We start from the raw sequence: 20,458 nt of genomic DNA on the forward strand, positions 1-20,458 counted from the left end.
TTGTATCGAAAATTTTTATTTAATTACTAAATTAAATTAATTATTTAATCCAATTTATTTATCTGTTATTTTTATTCAACCACAATAAATTGTAACAGAGCTTTTTTACATTTACAAATATAATTTCAAATGTAATTTACATATATACAATGCGATTGAGTTGTATTAAGTTTCTGTATATTTCCTTTTCTTCTTAGCGAATTTCAATTTATCCCGAGATACAGCTGACGAGATGCACCGTGTAGCTACTGAGCTAGTAACATTTAATCAAGTGCTTGCCGTCTTATATTTGTCTTTTTAAAAAGAAAGAAGATTTATCCCGTTTTCTTAGTGAATTATATAAACTGTCATCGACATACACGTGTGGAGAAACATCATGATTCTAGATAGTAATGGATCAAAATGTTTAGTGGTCAATTGCAGTTAAGCGTTTTCGGAGAAACTTAAATATAGCCTCTGATAGCTTTCGGCAAAATGCCATAGCTTCCAGAATCGCGATACAATGAGTTCTTTATCATATTACAGCTCTTGTGACCGAGATACACATTCAAAATAATAAGAAAGAGAGATAGGAAAAACTAACGAGGAAATTGAGGAAGAAATTAATTACTTGTGCTTATGAAAATATTCATTCTGTTTAAAGAAGGGAAACGAATGTATTGTATATATCAATGGTAATAGCCAACATAAACACAGAAATTACCCTGAGCAGAAGCTCATAAAACCTGGTGATCAATAACTGTCCGGTGATTAATAACTTACGAGCGTTGACAATAGTTTATCAAGTCGCATCGTTACTGCGACGATAAAGGTGCAATTTTTTTATTAGCAATGTGGATTTATTTCTTTGTTAAATTTAGATATCCTACGTGAAAAACGAAATAACACTATTATTTTCTTTCAAATTTACGTGTAAATTATAAAATATAAGATGTAACTTATCTATCTAATGTTACAGGAGCCACAATATATTACTGTAATAAATATATTACTGTATAAATAATGCAATATCGATACAATCACATATTTTGTACATTAAAGCCGCTACAACTTCTTTATTGTACGCATTCTCAGAGATTTTATAGTTTGATAGGAATAAAACAAAGCGACATGCATCTGATAGCTTCATTCAAGGCATGATATACTATTTTCTGCGATTGTTTTCATGCTCCTTTCAAAGTTAGATATGAATCAGCATGTAGAATGCTCGTTTATGTTATTCCTTTGAATTATAGTTACATACTTTATATCTTAAAGAGAGAAAGAGAGAGAGAGAGAGAGAGCTTGTGATTTTACCGGATTAATTAACTATAAAAGCTTTCACTTTATTCTTCCGTTAGAAATGATGATAGTCATATATTTTTATCTACACGAATATATTATTCTTTCTTAATAAATCATATAGTTTTCAAAATTATCAATTTATTTATTATATTTATATTTTTTATTTTTCTCGCGAAAACATATTTCTCTTCGTACTTGGAGCTGAGAGTATTTCTTCGAACATGATATGTTTGAATCGATCAAAATACATTAATGTAATGTGTACAAATGCATTGGCAAATATCCAGGGAGCTTTGGATGTTTTATTTATCTTTGTCAGATGCTGCAACTAGAGAAAGTCATTTACATGTCTCATATATATATATAGATACGCAAGTACACGGATATATGGATCTACAGGTTTTTCTCATAAACTATTAGGTGTACAACTTTGCTTCCGCCGTTTTCCTATAGATGGCTTTAGCGGTAAGTAGTGGTCGAAATAAATAGATGATAGATGTCATGCGATAAACTTGGGCATCTGTCAACATAACCTCATAGAAACGTTAGTCGATTTGTGTCCGCATCATAAAGTTATTCTCGATTGAAAATGTCAGTTTACGAGCCAAATTCTCGTCATTCGCGGGAGGTTTTAATTTTCTGTTTCAATATGAAGAAATCTGCGGCCGAGGCTCATCGAATGCTCTCAAATACTTATGGCGAAGCCGCTATTAGCGAAAGAACGTGTCGTGAGTGGTTTCAACGCTTCAAGAACGGTGATTTTCACGTCGAAGACCGGCATAGCGGTGGAAGAGAGAAGGTTTTCGTAGATGCAGAATTGGAGGCATTACACTAATGAAGACTCGAGTCAAAGGGAGTGACTCAACAAGCAATAACCAGTTTTTTTACAATAAAGCGTCGAATTTCGGGAAAAAAAACGGCGGAAGTAAAGTTGTACACCTAATATTTTAGCTTATAGGATAGAAATGGGATTACTTTGAAAATTTCAAGATCGCCTTCAATCGATTTGCGCGTACTTTTGATTTCGGTCTTTCAGGCGCGCCGAGAGAGATTCCATTTTGATTGGATTGATCTTAATAGGAACGCAAGTCGAACCAAGCGATTCGCGTGAGCAAAAACTGTGCAAAGCCGACATTAATCTTCGCCCTTTGGCAAGATCATGGAGAAAAGAGGAAAATTGATGGTCGCACGGGGATGCTGCTCGATGAGCATCACCACGCTGCTGCTCCTCGTCCAAAGGTCGTTTCATTATAAAAATCGACAAGGGACAGGACGGAATCTGCCACAGCCGACCTCTACCGATGATGTCGGCGATATAAAATCGATAATGTCATCTGAAGGCATTCGGTGGCGTTAGTTATTTCTATATTATGGCCATCGTTACAGCGCACCCCCGGCTGGTGCACGCATTTCTCGATCTCCTTTAGAAGAGGGAAGGCCCACTCATCGATATTCGATGCGTGACGGTATTTTTAATTAAGTCCGGAGAGCTATTTATCATCGCCGAGGTCGGCCGAAGGATCTACGTGTGAAAGTCATTGATTAATTGCTTTCAGATATGAGTGAGCGGTTGAAAATGATAACGTTAGATTAATCTATTTTTATTTTAAATGAAAACATCTTAATACGCTTGCGAAGCTAAGCGCGCATAATTTGTATTGAGATTTATTGTTAAAAAAATGTCTCGTAGATGATATTTAGCAGCACACACACACGCGTGCAAAAAAATTGTTGTATATATACATTGGATTTAGAAAATTATACATTTCTCACGTAATAAGCAATTAAACATTTTTGTGGTGTAGAGGGATGTAATAAACAAGATATTATTCTCGAAGCTTTTTATTCTCAGTTTCATATCATTAATTTTCAAATAAGCTCGCTTTTCAAGCATGTGATAAAACGAACCAGCAAATTTTTATTTTAAAAGATTGTCACGAAGGATATATATAAAGACTTGTGTATCAAGAGTCATATTTATTTATACTACGTATACTTAAGAGGGCGGTGGATAAATTTACGAGGCGCCCGAATGAGTGGTGGGCGGCAAAATATCAGGGATAATTTTTGTCACGAGAGCTTATTTGAATGCGATTTATACCGCAAGCGTGGGCGATTCGATAATTATTCAAAAACTGAGCTATTTTCTTATTATTTACAAATTTCTAATTTAAAACTTAATATTTACAACATAGTTATTAATATTTATAACAATTTAATATTTAAAAATTATACCGTAATTTTCAAATCTCTCATTACCATTTTATTTCCAATGCCTCATTACCATCATAATTTAAGATTGAACAGGCATCTTTTAATAAAAAAAAAACGATTGATTTACACTTTCATCTTGTTTGAGCCGTCTTGCTTTAAATTGCTGACGCTAAAAATATCATTCAATATGTCAAGGTTATTGCATATTTTTTATAGATTAAAAAATATAGTATCAAGAAAAAAAATAATTTTATAATGAATAAAAAATTATTAATCATAACTACTCCGGTTAATTCTCAAATTTTGCGAAACACATCGGAGGGATGAACGCGTTACGAAATCGAGAATTTACAGCGGATTAAACTTGTGACTTATTACGCTTTATTGTATATACAATAATTAGCGCACCTCATGACTCCGTCCATATATTTCGAAAATGTGACGCGTCCTTTATTCTTATGACTCTAATAACCGGCTCCCGCGGATCCGGATTCCCCCATCACTCGTGAATCACTCTGAACCATTTAATCTTGATGGTCGATAGCCATGCGTTTCATCTGACGGTCGACACGATTGGCACCCTTCAACGCGACGCAATTCATGAAAATTGGAAGCCGTGCATCTTCCTACATTTTATAGGCCACACATTGCTCTCACATTCTTTAAGCCCAAGTGCATCATCGATAATTTCACTACGAACTTAAATTGACGCATCGTATCGATCGTGTACCTTTTTATCATTTCTGTGCATTTTCTTTTCATCTATATCGATCAGTCTCTCTCTCTCTCTCTCTCTCTCTCTCTCTCTTTATTTTTTCATCGCAATATATTTATCGATAACAATTTTTACCAATAGTATTTTGTTGTGCTCGTACAATATATTACACGTATACACGTTCAATAAGAAGGAAAACGAACGATCTCTTCGTCGTATTTCTGGAAAATTCAGTACTATGAAAAGAGAGGTGAAACCATTTTCGTTTTACACAATGAGAACGAGGTCGCTGCAACTCTCTTAGGAATGCCACGTACGCCGTAGCGATAAAAGCATTCCGCCAAATGCGGCGATAGATACGGAAATAGGTAATAACATAGGCCATTCTTTCGCTAGCAGCGATAATGAAATAATAGATAGTCGCAATTTTGGATAACTCAGCTCTCGCATCGTTTACGCGCCCACAATATTTTCATCTGTCATCTCGATTTTTCCTCCATTTATCAACGACCAATATCGATTACGGCCCACGAGCGGTATTTATACTAGCAGAAATATATAATATTGCCAATATTACATTTACGATTATAATTAATTTGCCAACACTTGTTCTATTTATTCTTGCCAACAAAAATATTGCCAGTATTAATATTTAAAATTATAATTGACCTGTTCATACTTTTCTTCAGTTTTTTTTTTCTCTCTCTCTCTCTCTATGTGAAGAATGGCGCACGATATTATGCCGATTAAGCGTTTTTAAATGATCACTATCCTCCCTTCTTCCATACGCATATTTAATATCATTACTCAGCATAGCCCTGAATGAAATACGGACATCTCGAGTAGTTAACACCCCAAAGATATACGTATATATATATAGATATATATTTTTGTACATACTTTTCATAAAAAAATTTTCATTTCGAAAATTTATTAAATTAAAACTCTTTAATTCGGAGTTTCTCAATTTTCGAAACTTTTTCTCAGGAAAGGATTTTTCTCCTCTCTTAAACAAATATATATAAATTTTCACTACCTAATCTGATACAAGTTATATCTATCATTGATAGTAAAATTACAATTATAATACGGAAACTATACGTAAGAATCGAGAGATGTTTCTAAAATAACGAAAATAGTAAAACGACAAGTAAAATACTTGATATTTAAGTTGCTGATGTGCATATTTTAATATTTGTTTTTATAATCATATTGTAATTATAAAGATTATTTTGCTAAAGTAACAAAGTTATTATCTTGCTTATTATTTTAACGAGCCTAACGATGCGTGCTACATATTTGTCTCGTTAATAAACCCTTCCTATCGATTTCTTTTTAATGCTATTAATAACGTGAATTAATGACATGAAAGTGAGATTATATGCAATTCGCATATCTCATTTCAAATGATGGATTTAATTGACAAGATGCACGTTGCTGTAGATTTATCATCTGCATTAAATAGATTTTCTAAAGATACAATATTTGTATTATATTCAACACATAAACTGACATTTTCAGTCGAGAATAACTTTATGATGCGGACACAAATCGACTAACGTTTCTATGGGGTTATGTTGACAGATGCCCAAGTTTATCGCATGACGTCTATAATCTATTTATTTCGACCATTTACTTACCGCTAAAGCCATGAATGAAATCTTGACTCAAAGAAATTGCTCGTTACTTTAAGAGAGAGAAAACACATGTAAGAACATTTTATACTACAGTTTGAAACTTTGTAAACGACGTTCTCCGAGATTCATGGCGCTAAGAAATTGCATTTCATTACGTCATCGATTCATCAACGTAAGAAAGCGTCTACATCTATTTTTGTGCCAAAATCCTCGAGCTATAAAAATAAATCGTCGATTCTCTTTCGCCGCGTGAAAATTACGATGCGCATCGAAACGAAGCGCGCTCGTATCGCAAACGACCAAGCCTGACAGGAGTTGTTGCCGTTCGCTAATCTCACGAAAGTCTTCATAAGTATTCATTCGCGAAGTTATACATATAGCGCCACCGGCTCCGCCGTGTCGGAGCAAAGCGGATTGGGAGAACCCAAAGGGTGGTATGCGGCTCGATTGAGGGCGGCTCGTGTATAAGAGGACCGCAACTAGGAACTAGGTGATACCTAGGTGGCGCAGTCGCAACGACGACCGAAAAATCGATACTTATCGTGTGCCCGCGAACGACGGGGGTCGCCTTCCAGTACGCAGCTCGTGTGCACGAGGTAAACACGGCTCCAATCGGCAACCAGAATGGAATGACGCGTGAAAAGTGAGATTTGACTTTGAGCCAACCCCCGCAGTCCGATTGTCAGGTGCAGCAGCATGGTACGTTAGCGTGAAAGAGTAGAAACGTCGCGTGGATGCTGACGAGATTGCGATTTGAAATATTGCCGAGCGAACGACAATGACCCGAGTGTTCGAGAACCGTTAATTGGTCACGTTAAACATTGTCGTGTTAGATATACCGGGCAAACTCGTCAGCACCCGATGGCATCAGCTCACAATGAGCTCGTCCGCGTTTCATCATTTTCTAATTAATGTTTTTCTTTAATGAATTATATATATTTCTTTTCTGTCTTTATATGCGCAGTACGGTTTTGTGAATTACGCTCTCGAACTCTTAGTTGTGAAGACCTTTGGCAGCGAGACGTGGGAGACGATAAAGTAAGTAAAAACATTAGATGATCCATCTCTCTCTGTGTAATATTTCTCTTTTATTCTTTCTTTTTGCGCGTTTCACTTTCCATACCTACGTAAACCTTCGCGTGATCCATACGGCATTTCACTCGTATATTGTCAGTAATTTAACGTTGACATGGATTAGTTGTAGAAGATATATTATACGTTGAGCGATATAAAGTTTTATTATATGAGCCATATGCAATGCTAAATTATTAGGTGTACAACTTTGCTTCCGCCGTTTTCCTATAGATGGCTTTAGCGGTAAGTAGTGGTCGAAATAAATAGATGATAGATGTCATGCGATAAACTTGGGCATTTGTCAACATAACCCCATAGAAACATTAGTCGATTTGTGTCCGCATCATAAAGTTATTCTCGATTGAAAATGTCAGTTTACGAGCCAAATTCTCGTCATTCGCGGGAGGTTTTAATTTTCCGCTTCAATATGAAGAAATCTGCGGCTGAGGCTCATCGAATGCTCTCAAATATTTATGGTGAAGCCGCTATTAGCGAAAGAACGTGTCGTGAATGGTTTCAACGCTTCAAGAACGGTGATTTTGACGTCGAAGATCGGCATAGCGGTGGAAGAGAAAAGGTTTTCGAAGATACAGGCAATTGGAGGCATTACTTAATGAAGACTCGAGTCAAAGTCAAAAAGAATTGGCACGATCATTGGGAGTGGATAATACTTTGAATCATAAATGTATAACCAGTTTTTTACAATAAAGCCTCGAATTTCGGAAAAAAAACGGCGGAAGCAAAGTTGTACACCTAATATCTTTACGTTAAATTATGTTCATGTCCGTACGTGAAGATTATCAAACCGCACATGTGCAGATTCTACCTTATCTATTAATATACATATTAATACATATATATATATATATATATCTTTTCTTACATTCATATATTATTATTTAACCGTAAATATTATTACGTACGAGTTATGCTCAACAATGTTTACAACATTTTTCAGGTGTTTTTGTTTAAATTTTGGTCTTCTATAAGATATCTCATTTTATTTTACAAAAGTCAAAAATTGTTAAAAAATTGTAAATAACTTTTTAAAAACAAATAAATTTATGAAAAAATATATAAATTAACTATTCGATTAATCATCAGGCGAATTTACTTCAATTTAAATAATATATTAAAATATCATAATTCTAGCAATACTAAATTTGTTCTACTAATCGTGTCCAAAATGTGGATTATTCTACGAGCAGAATGAGATTTAAAAGTACCTACAAGAGAGTCAATTTGCTCGCCCTAAATAAAGTTTAGCGATACGGTCGGCAAAATTGGATCCAGAATAATGTTAGATAATATTGGAAGTATTGTATTATCTGGTTTTATAACAATATTATAATACAATTAGGAAATAACTTGTGGCACTTGACTATTAAAAGTGATTTAAAATATTACACCTTTTAACAACGTTACTTAAGAAGAGATTGCACTTTTAATCTTAGTAATAAAATAAAAACTTGACATAAGTATTGTTAAAGCTATTGCAGAAGCTCTCGAGAGACACTTTAGATAAGCTTTAAGTGACACCTGATATCCATATCAAAGAATAGCTATAAACTTCTGATATGTAAATTAAGTAGCAAGACCGCGAAGAGTACTTATCAAATTGTTAAGTTTGAAATTTCTTTAAAAAAAAAAATTAAAGAAATATATAAATAAAGTTGGAAATGTCACAAAATAATTATAATTATTTATAATAGAATTCTAATCTACAATAATATAAAATAATATTGAATACAATTAAGTAATATTAAATATAAAATAATATTTTTCCAAAAACGTTGAGAAAAGTCTAAAAATAATTTTGATTGAGTTTTATAAATGAGTTATGTTATTTTGTGAAATATATTTCTTTCGTCTTTTACCGCGCGATATTTTTATAATTGTATTGATGATTTAGAAAAGATGCGGCGGTTAATATGGAAGGACAGTTTCTGGTGCGACAAATTTATGACGACGAGATTACATATAATCTGATATCCGCCGCTGTCGATAAACTTAGTACGTATGTTTTTATAGTCGCAAGACATTATTATTTATAATAATAGAGAGAAGTTTATTAAATATCTTATACTCTAGATATTCCTGCCAACGAAATACTTGAATTATTTGGCCGAATGTTCTTCGAGTTTTGCCAAGATTCCGGTTATGACAAGATACTTCAGGTCCTTGGAGCAACACCTAGAGATTTTTTGCAGGTAAAGCCTTGAAAAACCATATTTATTACAGATTTCTCCTAGATTAGGCACGATTTGATACGCTTAATACTAATTTATGCTGATCCGCAACATAGGCCTAATAATTCATATCTCATCTTTAACTCAATTGCTAACTGATTTCACTTATACTTTAAATTCACATTAGGGACACTCTTAATAATTGATTAGCTTGTTAAATCATACGTATTCCATCTGGTGCATATGTCGTTATTTATTGTGGAATCATTTGCTAAACTGATCATAGATAGAGCCGGATATATTCTCTTTCTCCGGATAAACATATTAGAGAATCTTGTTATGAAAATCATATTATACTTTATATCTTTCTCACACTCTTCAATATTCTAAAGGTAATGTAGATAGATTCTAAGAAATTGAATACTGTTATTAAAAATTATAAGAAATAAACGTAAAAAATATTCACACACGACATTTCTTTATTAAAAATTCAATTTTAATTCGTATTGTTGTACAAGCAATATTCTGGAAGGTTCAACTGTTTTTGATTATTTATCACACACGCGTATAGAAGAAAATCATGTAATTAAATTTAATATAAAAATTCAAAAATATACAAAATATAATTTTTGATCTACTAATATTATTTCAGATTATTTAATTAATATCTAAGCAAGCGACAAGACGAATCTTTGGGAATTTATGCGTCTGTTATAAATTTACAGTATATTCCTTATAGAACTCGTATCTTTCGCTCTCTGTAAGGAGGCCTAATCCTGTAAATACTAGTTTCAATTTTTATTTAAATCTTGTTCAGTAAAAAGAAGAAAAGAAGAAGAATACTACGAGAAATGTACTGTAAATATTTTATAGCACACGCGTACATCATGCCTTTTGTATTGCTCTTGTCTGGATTATTGTTTGGATTAAATCCAATATTAAATTCAATGTTTTTTTGCTTTTTACAAAGTGTTATTATTTTGCTCACGCTTTGCAATATAATGAGAATTATCATACACTAACATCACATAAAAAATGTTTTAAGCATTAAAAACAACTTTAATGCATTTATATTTTCATTATTCTCTCTCTTTGATGTTTCGTTCACTTTAATATGTTATCGCGCGATTTTATAATTAGCGTTAACTATTTACGCGATAAAAAATAAAAAAATCCGTTTAAATACTTTTATATAAAATATATTACTAGATGGCAGCGAGGGATTAATATTAATCGATAAAAAATACATTTCATATTCAATATTGGAAACACGTGTGTATATATCGGATAAATATGCACGTCGGCATTACGTTGCAGAATTTGGATGCGCTTCATGATCATTTGGGTACGTTATATCCGGGCATGAGAGCACCCTCTTTTAGGTGCACAGAGAGACCCGAGGATGGCGCGCTTATTTTGCATTATTATTCGGATCGACCTGGTTTGGAACACATCGTTATTGGAATTGTTAAGGTATTCGTTATTGGAATTATTAAAGTATTCGATTTTGTAATCTGATAAAAATATGCTTTATTATGCAAGATTCGACACTCTCACAAAGTTTAATTATATCTTTGAATATATTCTTGAAAATATATATTCCACATTCTATAAAAGATTCTAAAGGATTTTACGCGAGAAAGCGTAGCTTGATAATTTAACGAGAGATATCTAGTCAATATATGAGAATATGAATGGTAGAAGAAATTTATATGTATACAGGGTGTCCCATTTTAAAGAATCCGCTCAAATATCTCAGAAGCACTGCGTTAAATCGAAAAATGTTTTAAACAAAAGTTGTGTGGCTTCAAGGTTAGGCCATAAGATGGCGACAATGATTTGACCTTGGAAAATCATTTGAAGGTCATGTGAAGGTCAACTTTAAAATCTTAAATGGAAACCCCCATTTTTTATTTAGTATTCTTGTAGCTGACATCGAGAGCTTTCCAAAACACTATAATAAACTATTTTTTTATTAAGTACTTTTTGAGTTATTTTATATTTTATAATCTGATATATTTTGGTATAAAAAATAAAATATTTCGTAAAATATTCAGTTTTTTCGATAATTTTACCGTAATACTTCTATGTATAGAATAATAAGACAAATTAATTAGTGCCAGAAAAAACAAATAATTGTTTAAAAAAATACATTGTAAATAATTTTCTTAAAAACAATTTTTTTTTTATACTAATTGATTTGTCTCATTATTCTGTACATAGAAGTATTACGGTAAAATTATCGAAAACTGAATATTTTACGAGATATTTAATTTTTTATATTAAAATATGTCAGATTAAAATATAAAATAACTCAAAAAGTACTTGATAAAAAAATACTTAATTATAGTGTTTTGGAAAGCTCTCGATGTCAGTTACAAGAATACTAAATAAAAAGTAAGGGTTTCCGTTTAAGATTTTAAAGTTGACCTTCACATGACCTTCAAATGATTTTCCAAGGTCAAATCATTGTCGCCATCTTATGGCCTAACCTTGAAGCCACACAACTTTTGTTGGAAACGTTTTTCTATTTAACGCAGTGTTTCTGAGATATTTGAGTGGGTCCTTTAAAATGGGACATCCTGTATATATATATATATTTTTTTTTTAAATAGACTGTCGCGAAAAAACTACACGGCACAGACGTTGACATGCAGATAGTGAAGACGAAAAACGAATGCGATCATGTGCAATTCCTCATAACTGACGCGTCAGGACCGGGAGTCGTGACAAATCCAATGATCGCTGAATTGGAAACATTATCGGTCGGTGAGTCGTAGTTTATTTTAATAAAGAGAATCGATATAAATCATTTGACGATAAAATTGTTATTGCGATAGATTGATACGCTTAAATGTTGCATATCTAAAGCTAATTGTAAAAAGAGCATAGTTTTTTTTTTTTTTTACGATAGGATAGCAATAAAAAAGAATTTAATAAATTGTCGTAGATCCAAGGGTCAGCCCGACAACGTTTTGTCGAGTTTTTCCATTCCATCTAATGTTTAATCGAGATCTTACAATAATTCAAACCGGATGTACCATAACACGTGTTATACCGCGCGTCTGCAGTGGTCATTGCAAATTAAGCGACATACTCTTAACTGTGAGTTGACGCGCATAACGCCGTAATATTTTTATTATAATATATATGTGTGTGTATTGTGTCTATCTCTTGTTTCACTCATCAATACGTTTATACTCTATACTTTAATGCACTGTTTATTTGCACTTTGCGTCTTGAAATTATTGCATCCGATAGAAAACGAGCTATATTTTTCTCACTGTTAATTGTTATAGTTCTATTCTATACAAACAATAAAAAATACAATCATATTCGTATTCGTATCACGAAGTATCGATCGTTAATTTTCTATACGTACTACTAATTGTTTCCTGCGTCAAAGGAATCACATTAGTGCAGCGCATTGCGTCTGCCATTGTTACATTACATTGCACATGTCTATAAGCACACGAACGTGCATGAAATATGGGTTATTGTGACTGACATAATACGTGTTGTCCGAATTGAGAATTTAACACAATTTGCGTTATATTGTTCATACGTATGAATCGCGATGTTATCGATTAGCTTGTCATTGTAATATCTCTTAAAAATCATCAATGCATTATGCGTGCCATTGTCGCGAACATTATGTCACATAATTTTGATTGAAACATTTACATCTATTTTTAAGGCGCGTTTCGACATATAAGTCAATTTAACGAATTTTCGAATTTTCGTAGATCAGACCGCATCTCGAATTAACATTTGAGAATATATTGTCGCACATTAATACTGTATACGTGTTAAGAACAAAAAAGGGGGTTATGTGCGTCGATTCTGCGGAGGAATATTCGTATCTTCGTTTAAAGGTCTGTATATCGTGTAAAAATGAATCGAAAATAAAAAGGAATTTGACGAAGAATAATTTGTCATAATTTGTTAATCTTGTAAAAATTTAATTCAAATTCCAGGGTCAAATGCTGTACATACCTGAATCCGATTTAGTTATCTTTGTATGTTATCCGAGTGTTATGAATCTTGATGATTTGACTAGGTGAGATTTATGTGGACTTTCTATAATTCTATTAATCTTCCTTTTAATCGCTTTTCTGCAGTAAATTGAAAAGTATAACGAGACTGTAAACTGTATATAACTTATTACCATAAACTTTTGCGCAACTTTGATGCCGTAAGACTCGTTAAACTTGTTCCTTCTTTCGCGGAAAAGAAAGTTGGATCTTTTCTCCATCCGCGTTAAGTATAACTGACTGACTCTTGAAAGTTTCGTATACTGACACATTGCCGTGTCGCGCGTGTGACGAACGACTCTATCTTCATCGTTTATGTATCAAGAGACACCGGGTCTCGCGTGTGTCAAGCTTATTTTTTTCGGCTCCAGGCGAGGCTTGTACTTGAGCGACGTCCCTCTGCACGATGCCACTCGAGATCTGGTCCTGATGTCGGAGCAATTTGAGGCGGATTACAAACTGACGCGCAACTTGGAATTGCTCACCGATAAATTACAGCAGACGTATCGCGAACTCGACGGTGAGAAGCAGAAAACCGACAGGTAAAGATCTCCGCTCGCGGCATTTCCTGATTATTCAGAAACGTCGACGAGTCTATCCGTCCGTCGGGTTTGCACGTCGCTTGCCTAACACGATTATCTGTAAATTTTGCATCTCTCCTTCCGCCTCGAATCCCTTTCCGCGGCGAAGAATCTTTCCGATGGAAATTAACGGAAATGAATTTATGATGGGACACGATACAGCGGAAAGAAAAATTTGCTCCCGATTCTTCCGCTTCGGAGCTTGAATAAAGTAGAAATTTTTCCTGACATTCTTCCTGCATTCGAAACTACTCGAATTCAATCTTTCGTGTCAACTTGCCAAGAACTGTTGGCGCGAATTTTGATCCGATTAGGGAAAACTAGCGCGCGCGACGTTGAATAAAAGATCCTCTGTATTCTGCGCGTAGGTTACTCTACTCGGTGCTTCCTATTTCGGTGGCGAACGAGCTCAGACACTCAAGACCAGTACCGGCAAAAAAGTACGATTGTGTCACTTTACTGTTCTCCGGGATAGTCGGTTTCGGGGCTTACTGTGCGGCTCATACAGATTCCAATGGCGCTATGAAGATCGTTAACATGCTCAACGAGCTGTACACGGCTTTTGACGTGTTGACTGATCCGAAAAAGAATCCTAATGTTTATAAGGTAAATATTTATAATTAATTTTATTTTTTATTTTCTTTTATTTTTATTTTATACAGCAAGGCAAAAAAAAGAGATTATTATTGTCTTATATAAAAGACGTTATAGATATTTTTAATATTAGGTGTACAAGAGTAAGTTTCCGCCGTTTTTTATCAAAAATTGGGCATTTATTGTGAAAGAACGGAACTTAATGTTTTGAGTCACTCCCAATGTAAGTGCAAGTTCTTCTTGCGTTCTTCTGGCACGAATCTTGATCCAATGATGCTTCCAATTCCGCGTCTTCGTACACTTTCGGCCTTCCGCTACGTTCTTTGTCTTCGATGTCAAATTCACCGTTCTTAAACTTTTGAAACCACTCACGACAACTTCTCTCACTTAAGGCAGCCTCACCATATGCTTCTACAAGCAATCAAATACGCCTCAGCTGCAGATTTCTTCAAATTGAAGAAGTAAATCAAAAGTTGCCGCAAATGACGCTTATTCGGCTCAAAACTCGACATTTTCGCACACAAAAGAATATATTATACTGATAAAAAATCACTAATATTTTAAGGTTATGTTATTGACTGATGTCCAATCTTACGATAAGGACGTTTTACATCTGACAATTTTAACCATAACTTACTGGTGGCGCCAACTTTTGTCAAACGACGGAAACTTATTTGTACACCTAATATACTGCTTAAAAGAAGTACTTATAACCAAATTCTCTCGAATTTGTCTCACATTTTCATTGTAGTTAATTCCACTTTTGGTCGGTCTAGGTAGAAACCATCGGTGATAAATATATGGCGGTGAGTGGATTGCCGGAACCCTGTCGTTGCCATGCACGATGCATCGCTCGTCTAGCGCTGGACATGATGGATCTCGCGGCTGACGAAGTGCAGATCGATGGGGAACCTGTGGTACGTACATATACAATCTGTTTACCGACTATATTTTTCTACAACGACTACGGATGCGGTCGCGTGAAGCGGTTCGATAACGTGATTTGAAAAGAATCGATGGAATACATCCATTAAAAATCATACGTTAAACATATTGCACATTATATAGCAGCCGTGTTTGAAGGGTTGCCATACAAGAGATTATCGAGGTAGCTAAACGTTCGTTTACTTTCTGTAGAAAGTTGAAATCTCTTCTGACTTTGGGTGTACATAAACACACTTTCGCAAGGGACAAACGGCACGTCTATATTAATTTTATATTTCTACGAAGTGGACTAACTTTATTCGCAAAGTCAAATGCGATTTTCATGTTACTTAAATATTTTATCACAGTTACAATACTTGACTAGGATATTAGAACTTATGATTTAATCCTGAGGGGAAGGTTAGAAATATATATTTATTTAACTTTAGCTATTTTGCCAAGAAGTGGACTTGGTTTACAAAATATCCTTAACCATTCATACCTTCCATCCACACATTCATACCTTTAAGATTAGTTAAGACTAGCTTATTTTATTTTATTTTAATCCTTACTTTCCTTTCCTATTTTTAATTATTATTAATTTCTTTCTCTAAGTTTTCGCAATATTCTTCTCTTTCGTATTATCTATCTCATCGTTCCAAATTCTATTTTCTTACAATTCTTACCTAAATCCTTAAATCAATCTTTGGTCAGTTTACATTCAAGAGGAAAGTTAATATAATTTCGATGGATTTAAATTTAATTGTAGTTTTAGACACGTGAAAATAAGAGGAAAAGAGAATTGATACTCGATAAAAAATTTTACTTATAATTTTAAATAATATTAAATTTTATTTATTTATTAATATAATATTGATTAGATAATATATTAACATTAATAATTTTTTCCTGTAAAAATTATCGCATATATTACGGAAACAAAAAAGAAATATATAAGTCATATTTTTTATATTTGTTCTTAATATTTGTATATGCATATATAATAATATTTTATTATTTTTACAGAAAATTACGATTGGAATACATAGCGGTGAAGTCGTTACCGGTGTAATTGGTCATCGCATGCCTCGTTATTGTTTATTTGGAAATACTGTAAATTTAACTAGTAGAACGGAGACCACTGGCCAACCAGGAAAAATCAATGTTTCGGAAGATGCTTACAGGTAAATTATTTTATACATGCGTATATGTACAAGTGATTTTTTTTTTTTTTGTATTATTAAATCTATAGAAATATGTTTTCATTATCAGTCCCTCATTTTCATAATTATGCACCTTTTACCTTACTTTCGCTGCTTTAAATTAAAGAAAGTTACTAATGGATCGCAGCTTCAGTTTCCCTAACGTGTACATTTCCCATCGTCTCACGACATACTTTCCGCAATTCTCGAACATTTCTGGTATTCACATCACAGGCAAACAAGCATCCCTCACAAAACATTTCTCTAATTCCCAAGATGCATTAAATGCATTGCCATTATGAGACGCTATCATCGTCGACCTTTTAAACTTGACATTTTCTCAAACCTTGAATCTATTTGAATGGTTTATGCTATACCCCGTTGTACGAGCTCGTTCGTATATTGCAAAAATTCCATATAAAGTCTGACGTTTAGATATAGAATTCATATTTGTCAAAGTCTACGTTTTATTGCTTTGCTCCGTGCTTTCTATACAGGGTGTCCCATTTTAAAGGACCCAAAAAGTACTGAATAAAAAAATAGTTTATTATAGTGTTTTGGAAAGCTTTCGAGGCAAGCTACAAGAATGCTAAATAAAAAATGGGGATTTCCATTTAAGATTTTAAAGTTGACCTTCACATGACCTTCAAATGATTTTCCAAGGTCAAATCATTGTCGCCATCTTATGGCCTAACCTTGAAGCCACACAACTTTTGTTTGAAACATTTTTCGATTTAACGCAGTGCTTCTGAGATATTTGAGTGGGTCCTTTAAAATGGGACACCCTGTATATATATATATATAGATTTGATCGAACTTCAACCCCAGATTGATGCGGTAGGAATCACGATTCACACTTACACGACACTTTGAAAGACGTCGACGCGCGCATTTATTGGATTCCAAGTGAATGCGCGATCATATTGAGTCGCAGTGAAATTCTAGGACATAACTGCATACGAAGACGTGTGATAAAATATTTCTGAGATTCCATGTCGGAGCGGAAAGGAACGATTGATTCCGAACGCGGGCATCGCGTGACTATACGTACGGTATTCTCCGTCAATCCTGCAACAGGTCCAGATAATTTCTCAAAGATCCTGGAATCTGCAGACTTTTAATTCCGCGAGGCAACGCCCAATTCGTGTGGAGAATTTCGCGGATTCGGCAACGGCACAAATGCTTGAGTTCTGCCGGACAGACTCCGCTACGTTCCGGAGGTATCAGATTTTGGTTCGCCAGATTTGGATACTGCTCGTACAAGGAAACACTGAGAATACCGATGTGATTGGCAATGTGATCGGGAGTCCTGACGCAGACGGTGGTCACGGTTCGCAGTAACAGTTTCAGACATGTCGCTAGATGTTCCGGATAAACGATCTCCTTCTGATCAGGTCGCGTCTCGAACTCGCTGAGCTTCGTCAAAATAATTTCTATCGGTGACGGGGCAAGTTTGTCAGACTCGACCGAGGCGCCGTAACGCAACATGATCAATAGGATATCCGGCGCGCCGTGCTGAACCGCGACTCTCAGAGGCAAAACTTGTCCGTATGATTCCATAGGCACGTCAATGAAGCGTCTCTTTATCAGCGAGGACTCGCAACGATATTCTAACCGGCCACTAATCGCGTGATTCAAGAAGTACACCAGAGCCCGGATATTGTCTTTGCGATCGTCGAAATCGCACTTCCAACCTGACAAGAAGTGTGTTACGCGCGTGCCAAAAATCGCTCCGACTAACAATCGTTCGAATGTCTTTTCACAGTAGAATATGTCGTTTAGCAGCCGGCTGACGATCTCGTTGTTATCTATATCCCAATCGTAGCAGAGCTTCGCCGCCACATAAAGGACGTTGTGAAATTTGCCGAGCAGGCAGACCGACCCGTTTTCCATCATCGTGATATTGTGATAACGCAGAGCCGAGATGACGATCCTCTCGCACACGTCCTGTTTGTCGAGGTTCTCCGCTGAAAGCGTCAAATAATCGTGATTCTCGTCGATCGTATCGCGAATAAAATATATCTCCGCGTAGAACGCGGTCGAGGGACAGAGATTGCAAATTGTTCTGGAATTTGTGGCGATGCGTTTACGGCACTTGGTATTTTTCACCGTTACTGCAACGGCATTGGCAAAACAAAGACAAATAGAAGGATAGGATTAGGCAAGTTTGATGTAACGGTAAGATTGTAATTGGTGACGATATCTTTGCATACTTCAAGTATTCACATCGTGGATAAGACGGATAAGAAATTAGCGGATAAAACTATCCTTAATATATGTTCGCGGCATCATCGTCGTCTATAAGTAAATTGAAGAATTTTCTATCAGATTCGCATGTAACAAAATAACATCATGATAATAATTATTGATTCATAAGTGCGCGATTCGTGCGTAAATATTCACACGGTACACGATGTTGATATCAGAAATCTATTGTAATTACCTTCTGCACAACTGTTTATCACATCTGTGAAATAACCGACCAACTCGCGACGTTTGTATCGCGAAGCTAAACAACTGCGTTCCATTTCTGAAAACAGTCGGTCGAAATAACAATCAATCAACACCTCCATAATTTGTATACAATTTTAATGACAAATAAAATTCATGCAACGACCGTAGCGAGAGTTCACGCTTTAATGATCACGAATGGAAGAAACGACACGGCATGTGCGACAGAGTTAATTCGATTAGATGTTAAGTCGCATTTCGAAGGCTTCTTTGACCCTTTCTGGGACAATCTAAATTCGTGTAAAAGCGATTGTAAACTTCTTATATATGTAAGAATCACACAAGATTTATATATTTTCATACTATATAAAATATTTTGTAAAGAGTAGGAAATTATATCTTTTTCAAATATTAGTTTTTAGAATAATAATAAACTGTTATGTTATACAGGGTGTCCCATTTTAAAGGACCCACTCAAATATCTCAGAAACACTGCGTTAAATCGAAAAATGTTTCAAACAAAAGTTGTGTGGCTTCAAGGGGGCCATAAGATGGTGGCAATGATTTGACCTTGGAAAATTATTTGATGGTCATGTGAAGGTCAACTTTAAAATCTTAAATGGAATATAGAAAACCTTAAATGGATATATAGTGTTTTGGAAAGCTCTCGATGTCAGCTACAAGAATACTAAATAAAAAATCGGGGTTTCCATTTAAGATTTTAAAGTTGACCTTCACATGACCTTCAAATGATTTTCCAAGGTCAAATCATTGTCACCATCTCATGGCCCCCTTGAAGCCACACAACTTTTGTTTGAAACATTTTTCAATTTAACGCAGTGTTTCTGAGATATTTGAGTGGGTCCTTTAAAATGGGACACCCTGTATATATAATTATGATTACAACAAATTTATATATGATTTGTTACAGATATCTCTGCATACCCGAAAATCAAGATCCTCAATTTCTTTTGGAGTATAGAGGTCCCGTCTCCATGAAGGGAAAATCCGAGCCTATGAACGTATGGTTTTTATCTAGGGAAAGAGAGCTGACGTCATAAATTGTTGTGGAAATAAATGTTATAGCAATAATTTCGAAAATCAATTTGGTGTAAAACTTATATACTGCGGGAAAATAAAATTCGTACATTCCTTCAAAAAGAAACGAGGTAATAAATAATGATACAATCAGCAATTTCATGTAAGAATACTTTTACGATTTTTATGTATCATACATTTGATTATATACATATATATAATACGTGAAAAAAAGTTTATCATAATGGGATATCGCTGATTTCTTACATTTGTTCTTAAGCAAATATATGATCACCGACACACTTTATTTTCAGCCTGATAGGCTGTTCAGCAATTGTAAGTCTACAAGGCAATCAAATATAATTGTTATTTATTTGGTGACATTGCGGCAGTAAAACCTTCTTTTCCCGTTTTGCGCGACCCGTGTCTTCCGACAGGTCATCGGTAATCGCTTCCAGAGAGGAGGTCATAGGTGCAAAATGTTTTGCCATTAGTAAAGAAAAAATTAACACGAATAACCA

At 34.6% G+C, this 20,458-nt stretch overlaps 2 protein-coding genes across 2 annotated transcripts; one reads left to right on the forward strand and one right to left on the reverse strand.

Annotated features, from left to right (window-relative positions):
* Positions 1-6,417: 6,417 nt before the first annotated feature.
* Positions 6,418-20,318, forward strand: Gycbeta100b (guanylate cyclase soluble subunit beta-1-like). Its single transcript, XM_070311964.1, has 14 exons — positions 6,418-6,549; positions 6,815-6,888; positions 8,837-8,937; positions 9,016-9,134; positions 10,431-10,586; positions 11,729-11,882; positions 12,064-12,218; positions 12,860-12,988; positions 13,091-13,173; positions 13,519-13,689; positions 14,097-14,334; positions 15,099-15,239; positions 16,273-16,430; positions 19,831-20,318. Exons 1-14 carry the CDS (start codon positions 6,547-6,549, stop codon positions 19,958-19,960), a joined length of 1,812 nt encoding a protein of 603 aa, XP_070168065.1. The 5' UTR covers positions 6,418-6,546; the 3' UTR covers positions 19,961-20,318.
* Positions 16,231-19,122, reverse strand: Stops (SOCS domain-containing protein stops). The gene is made up of 2 exons (XM_070311965.1): positions 18,892-19,122; positions 16,231-18,415 (listed from the first exon to the last, which is right to left on the reverse strand). Exons 1-2 carry the CDS (start codon positions 19,019-19,021, stop codon positions 17,511-17,513), a joined length of 1,035 nt encoding a protein of 344 aa, XP_070168066.1. The 5' UTR covers positions 19,022-19,122; the 3' UTR covers positions 16,231-17,510.
* Positions 20,319-20,458: the final 140 nt, after the last annotated feature.

The sequence above is a fragment of the Polyergus mexicanus genome, unplaced genomic scaffold (genome assembly GCF_030449975.1).
Source record: "Polyergus mexicanus isolate NDT 795.1 unplaced genomic scaffold, iyPolMexi1.0 SCAF_21, whole genome shotgun sequence".
NCBI lineage: Eukaryota > Metazoa > Arthropoda > Insecta > Hymenoptera > Formicidae > Polyergus > Polyergus mexicanus.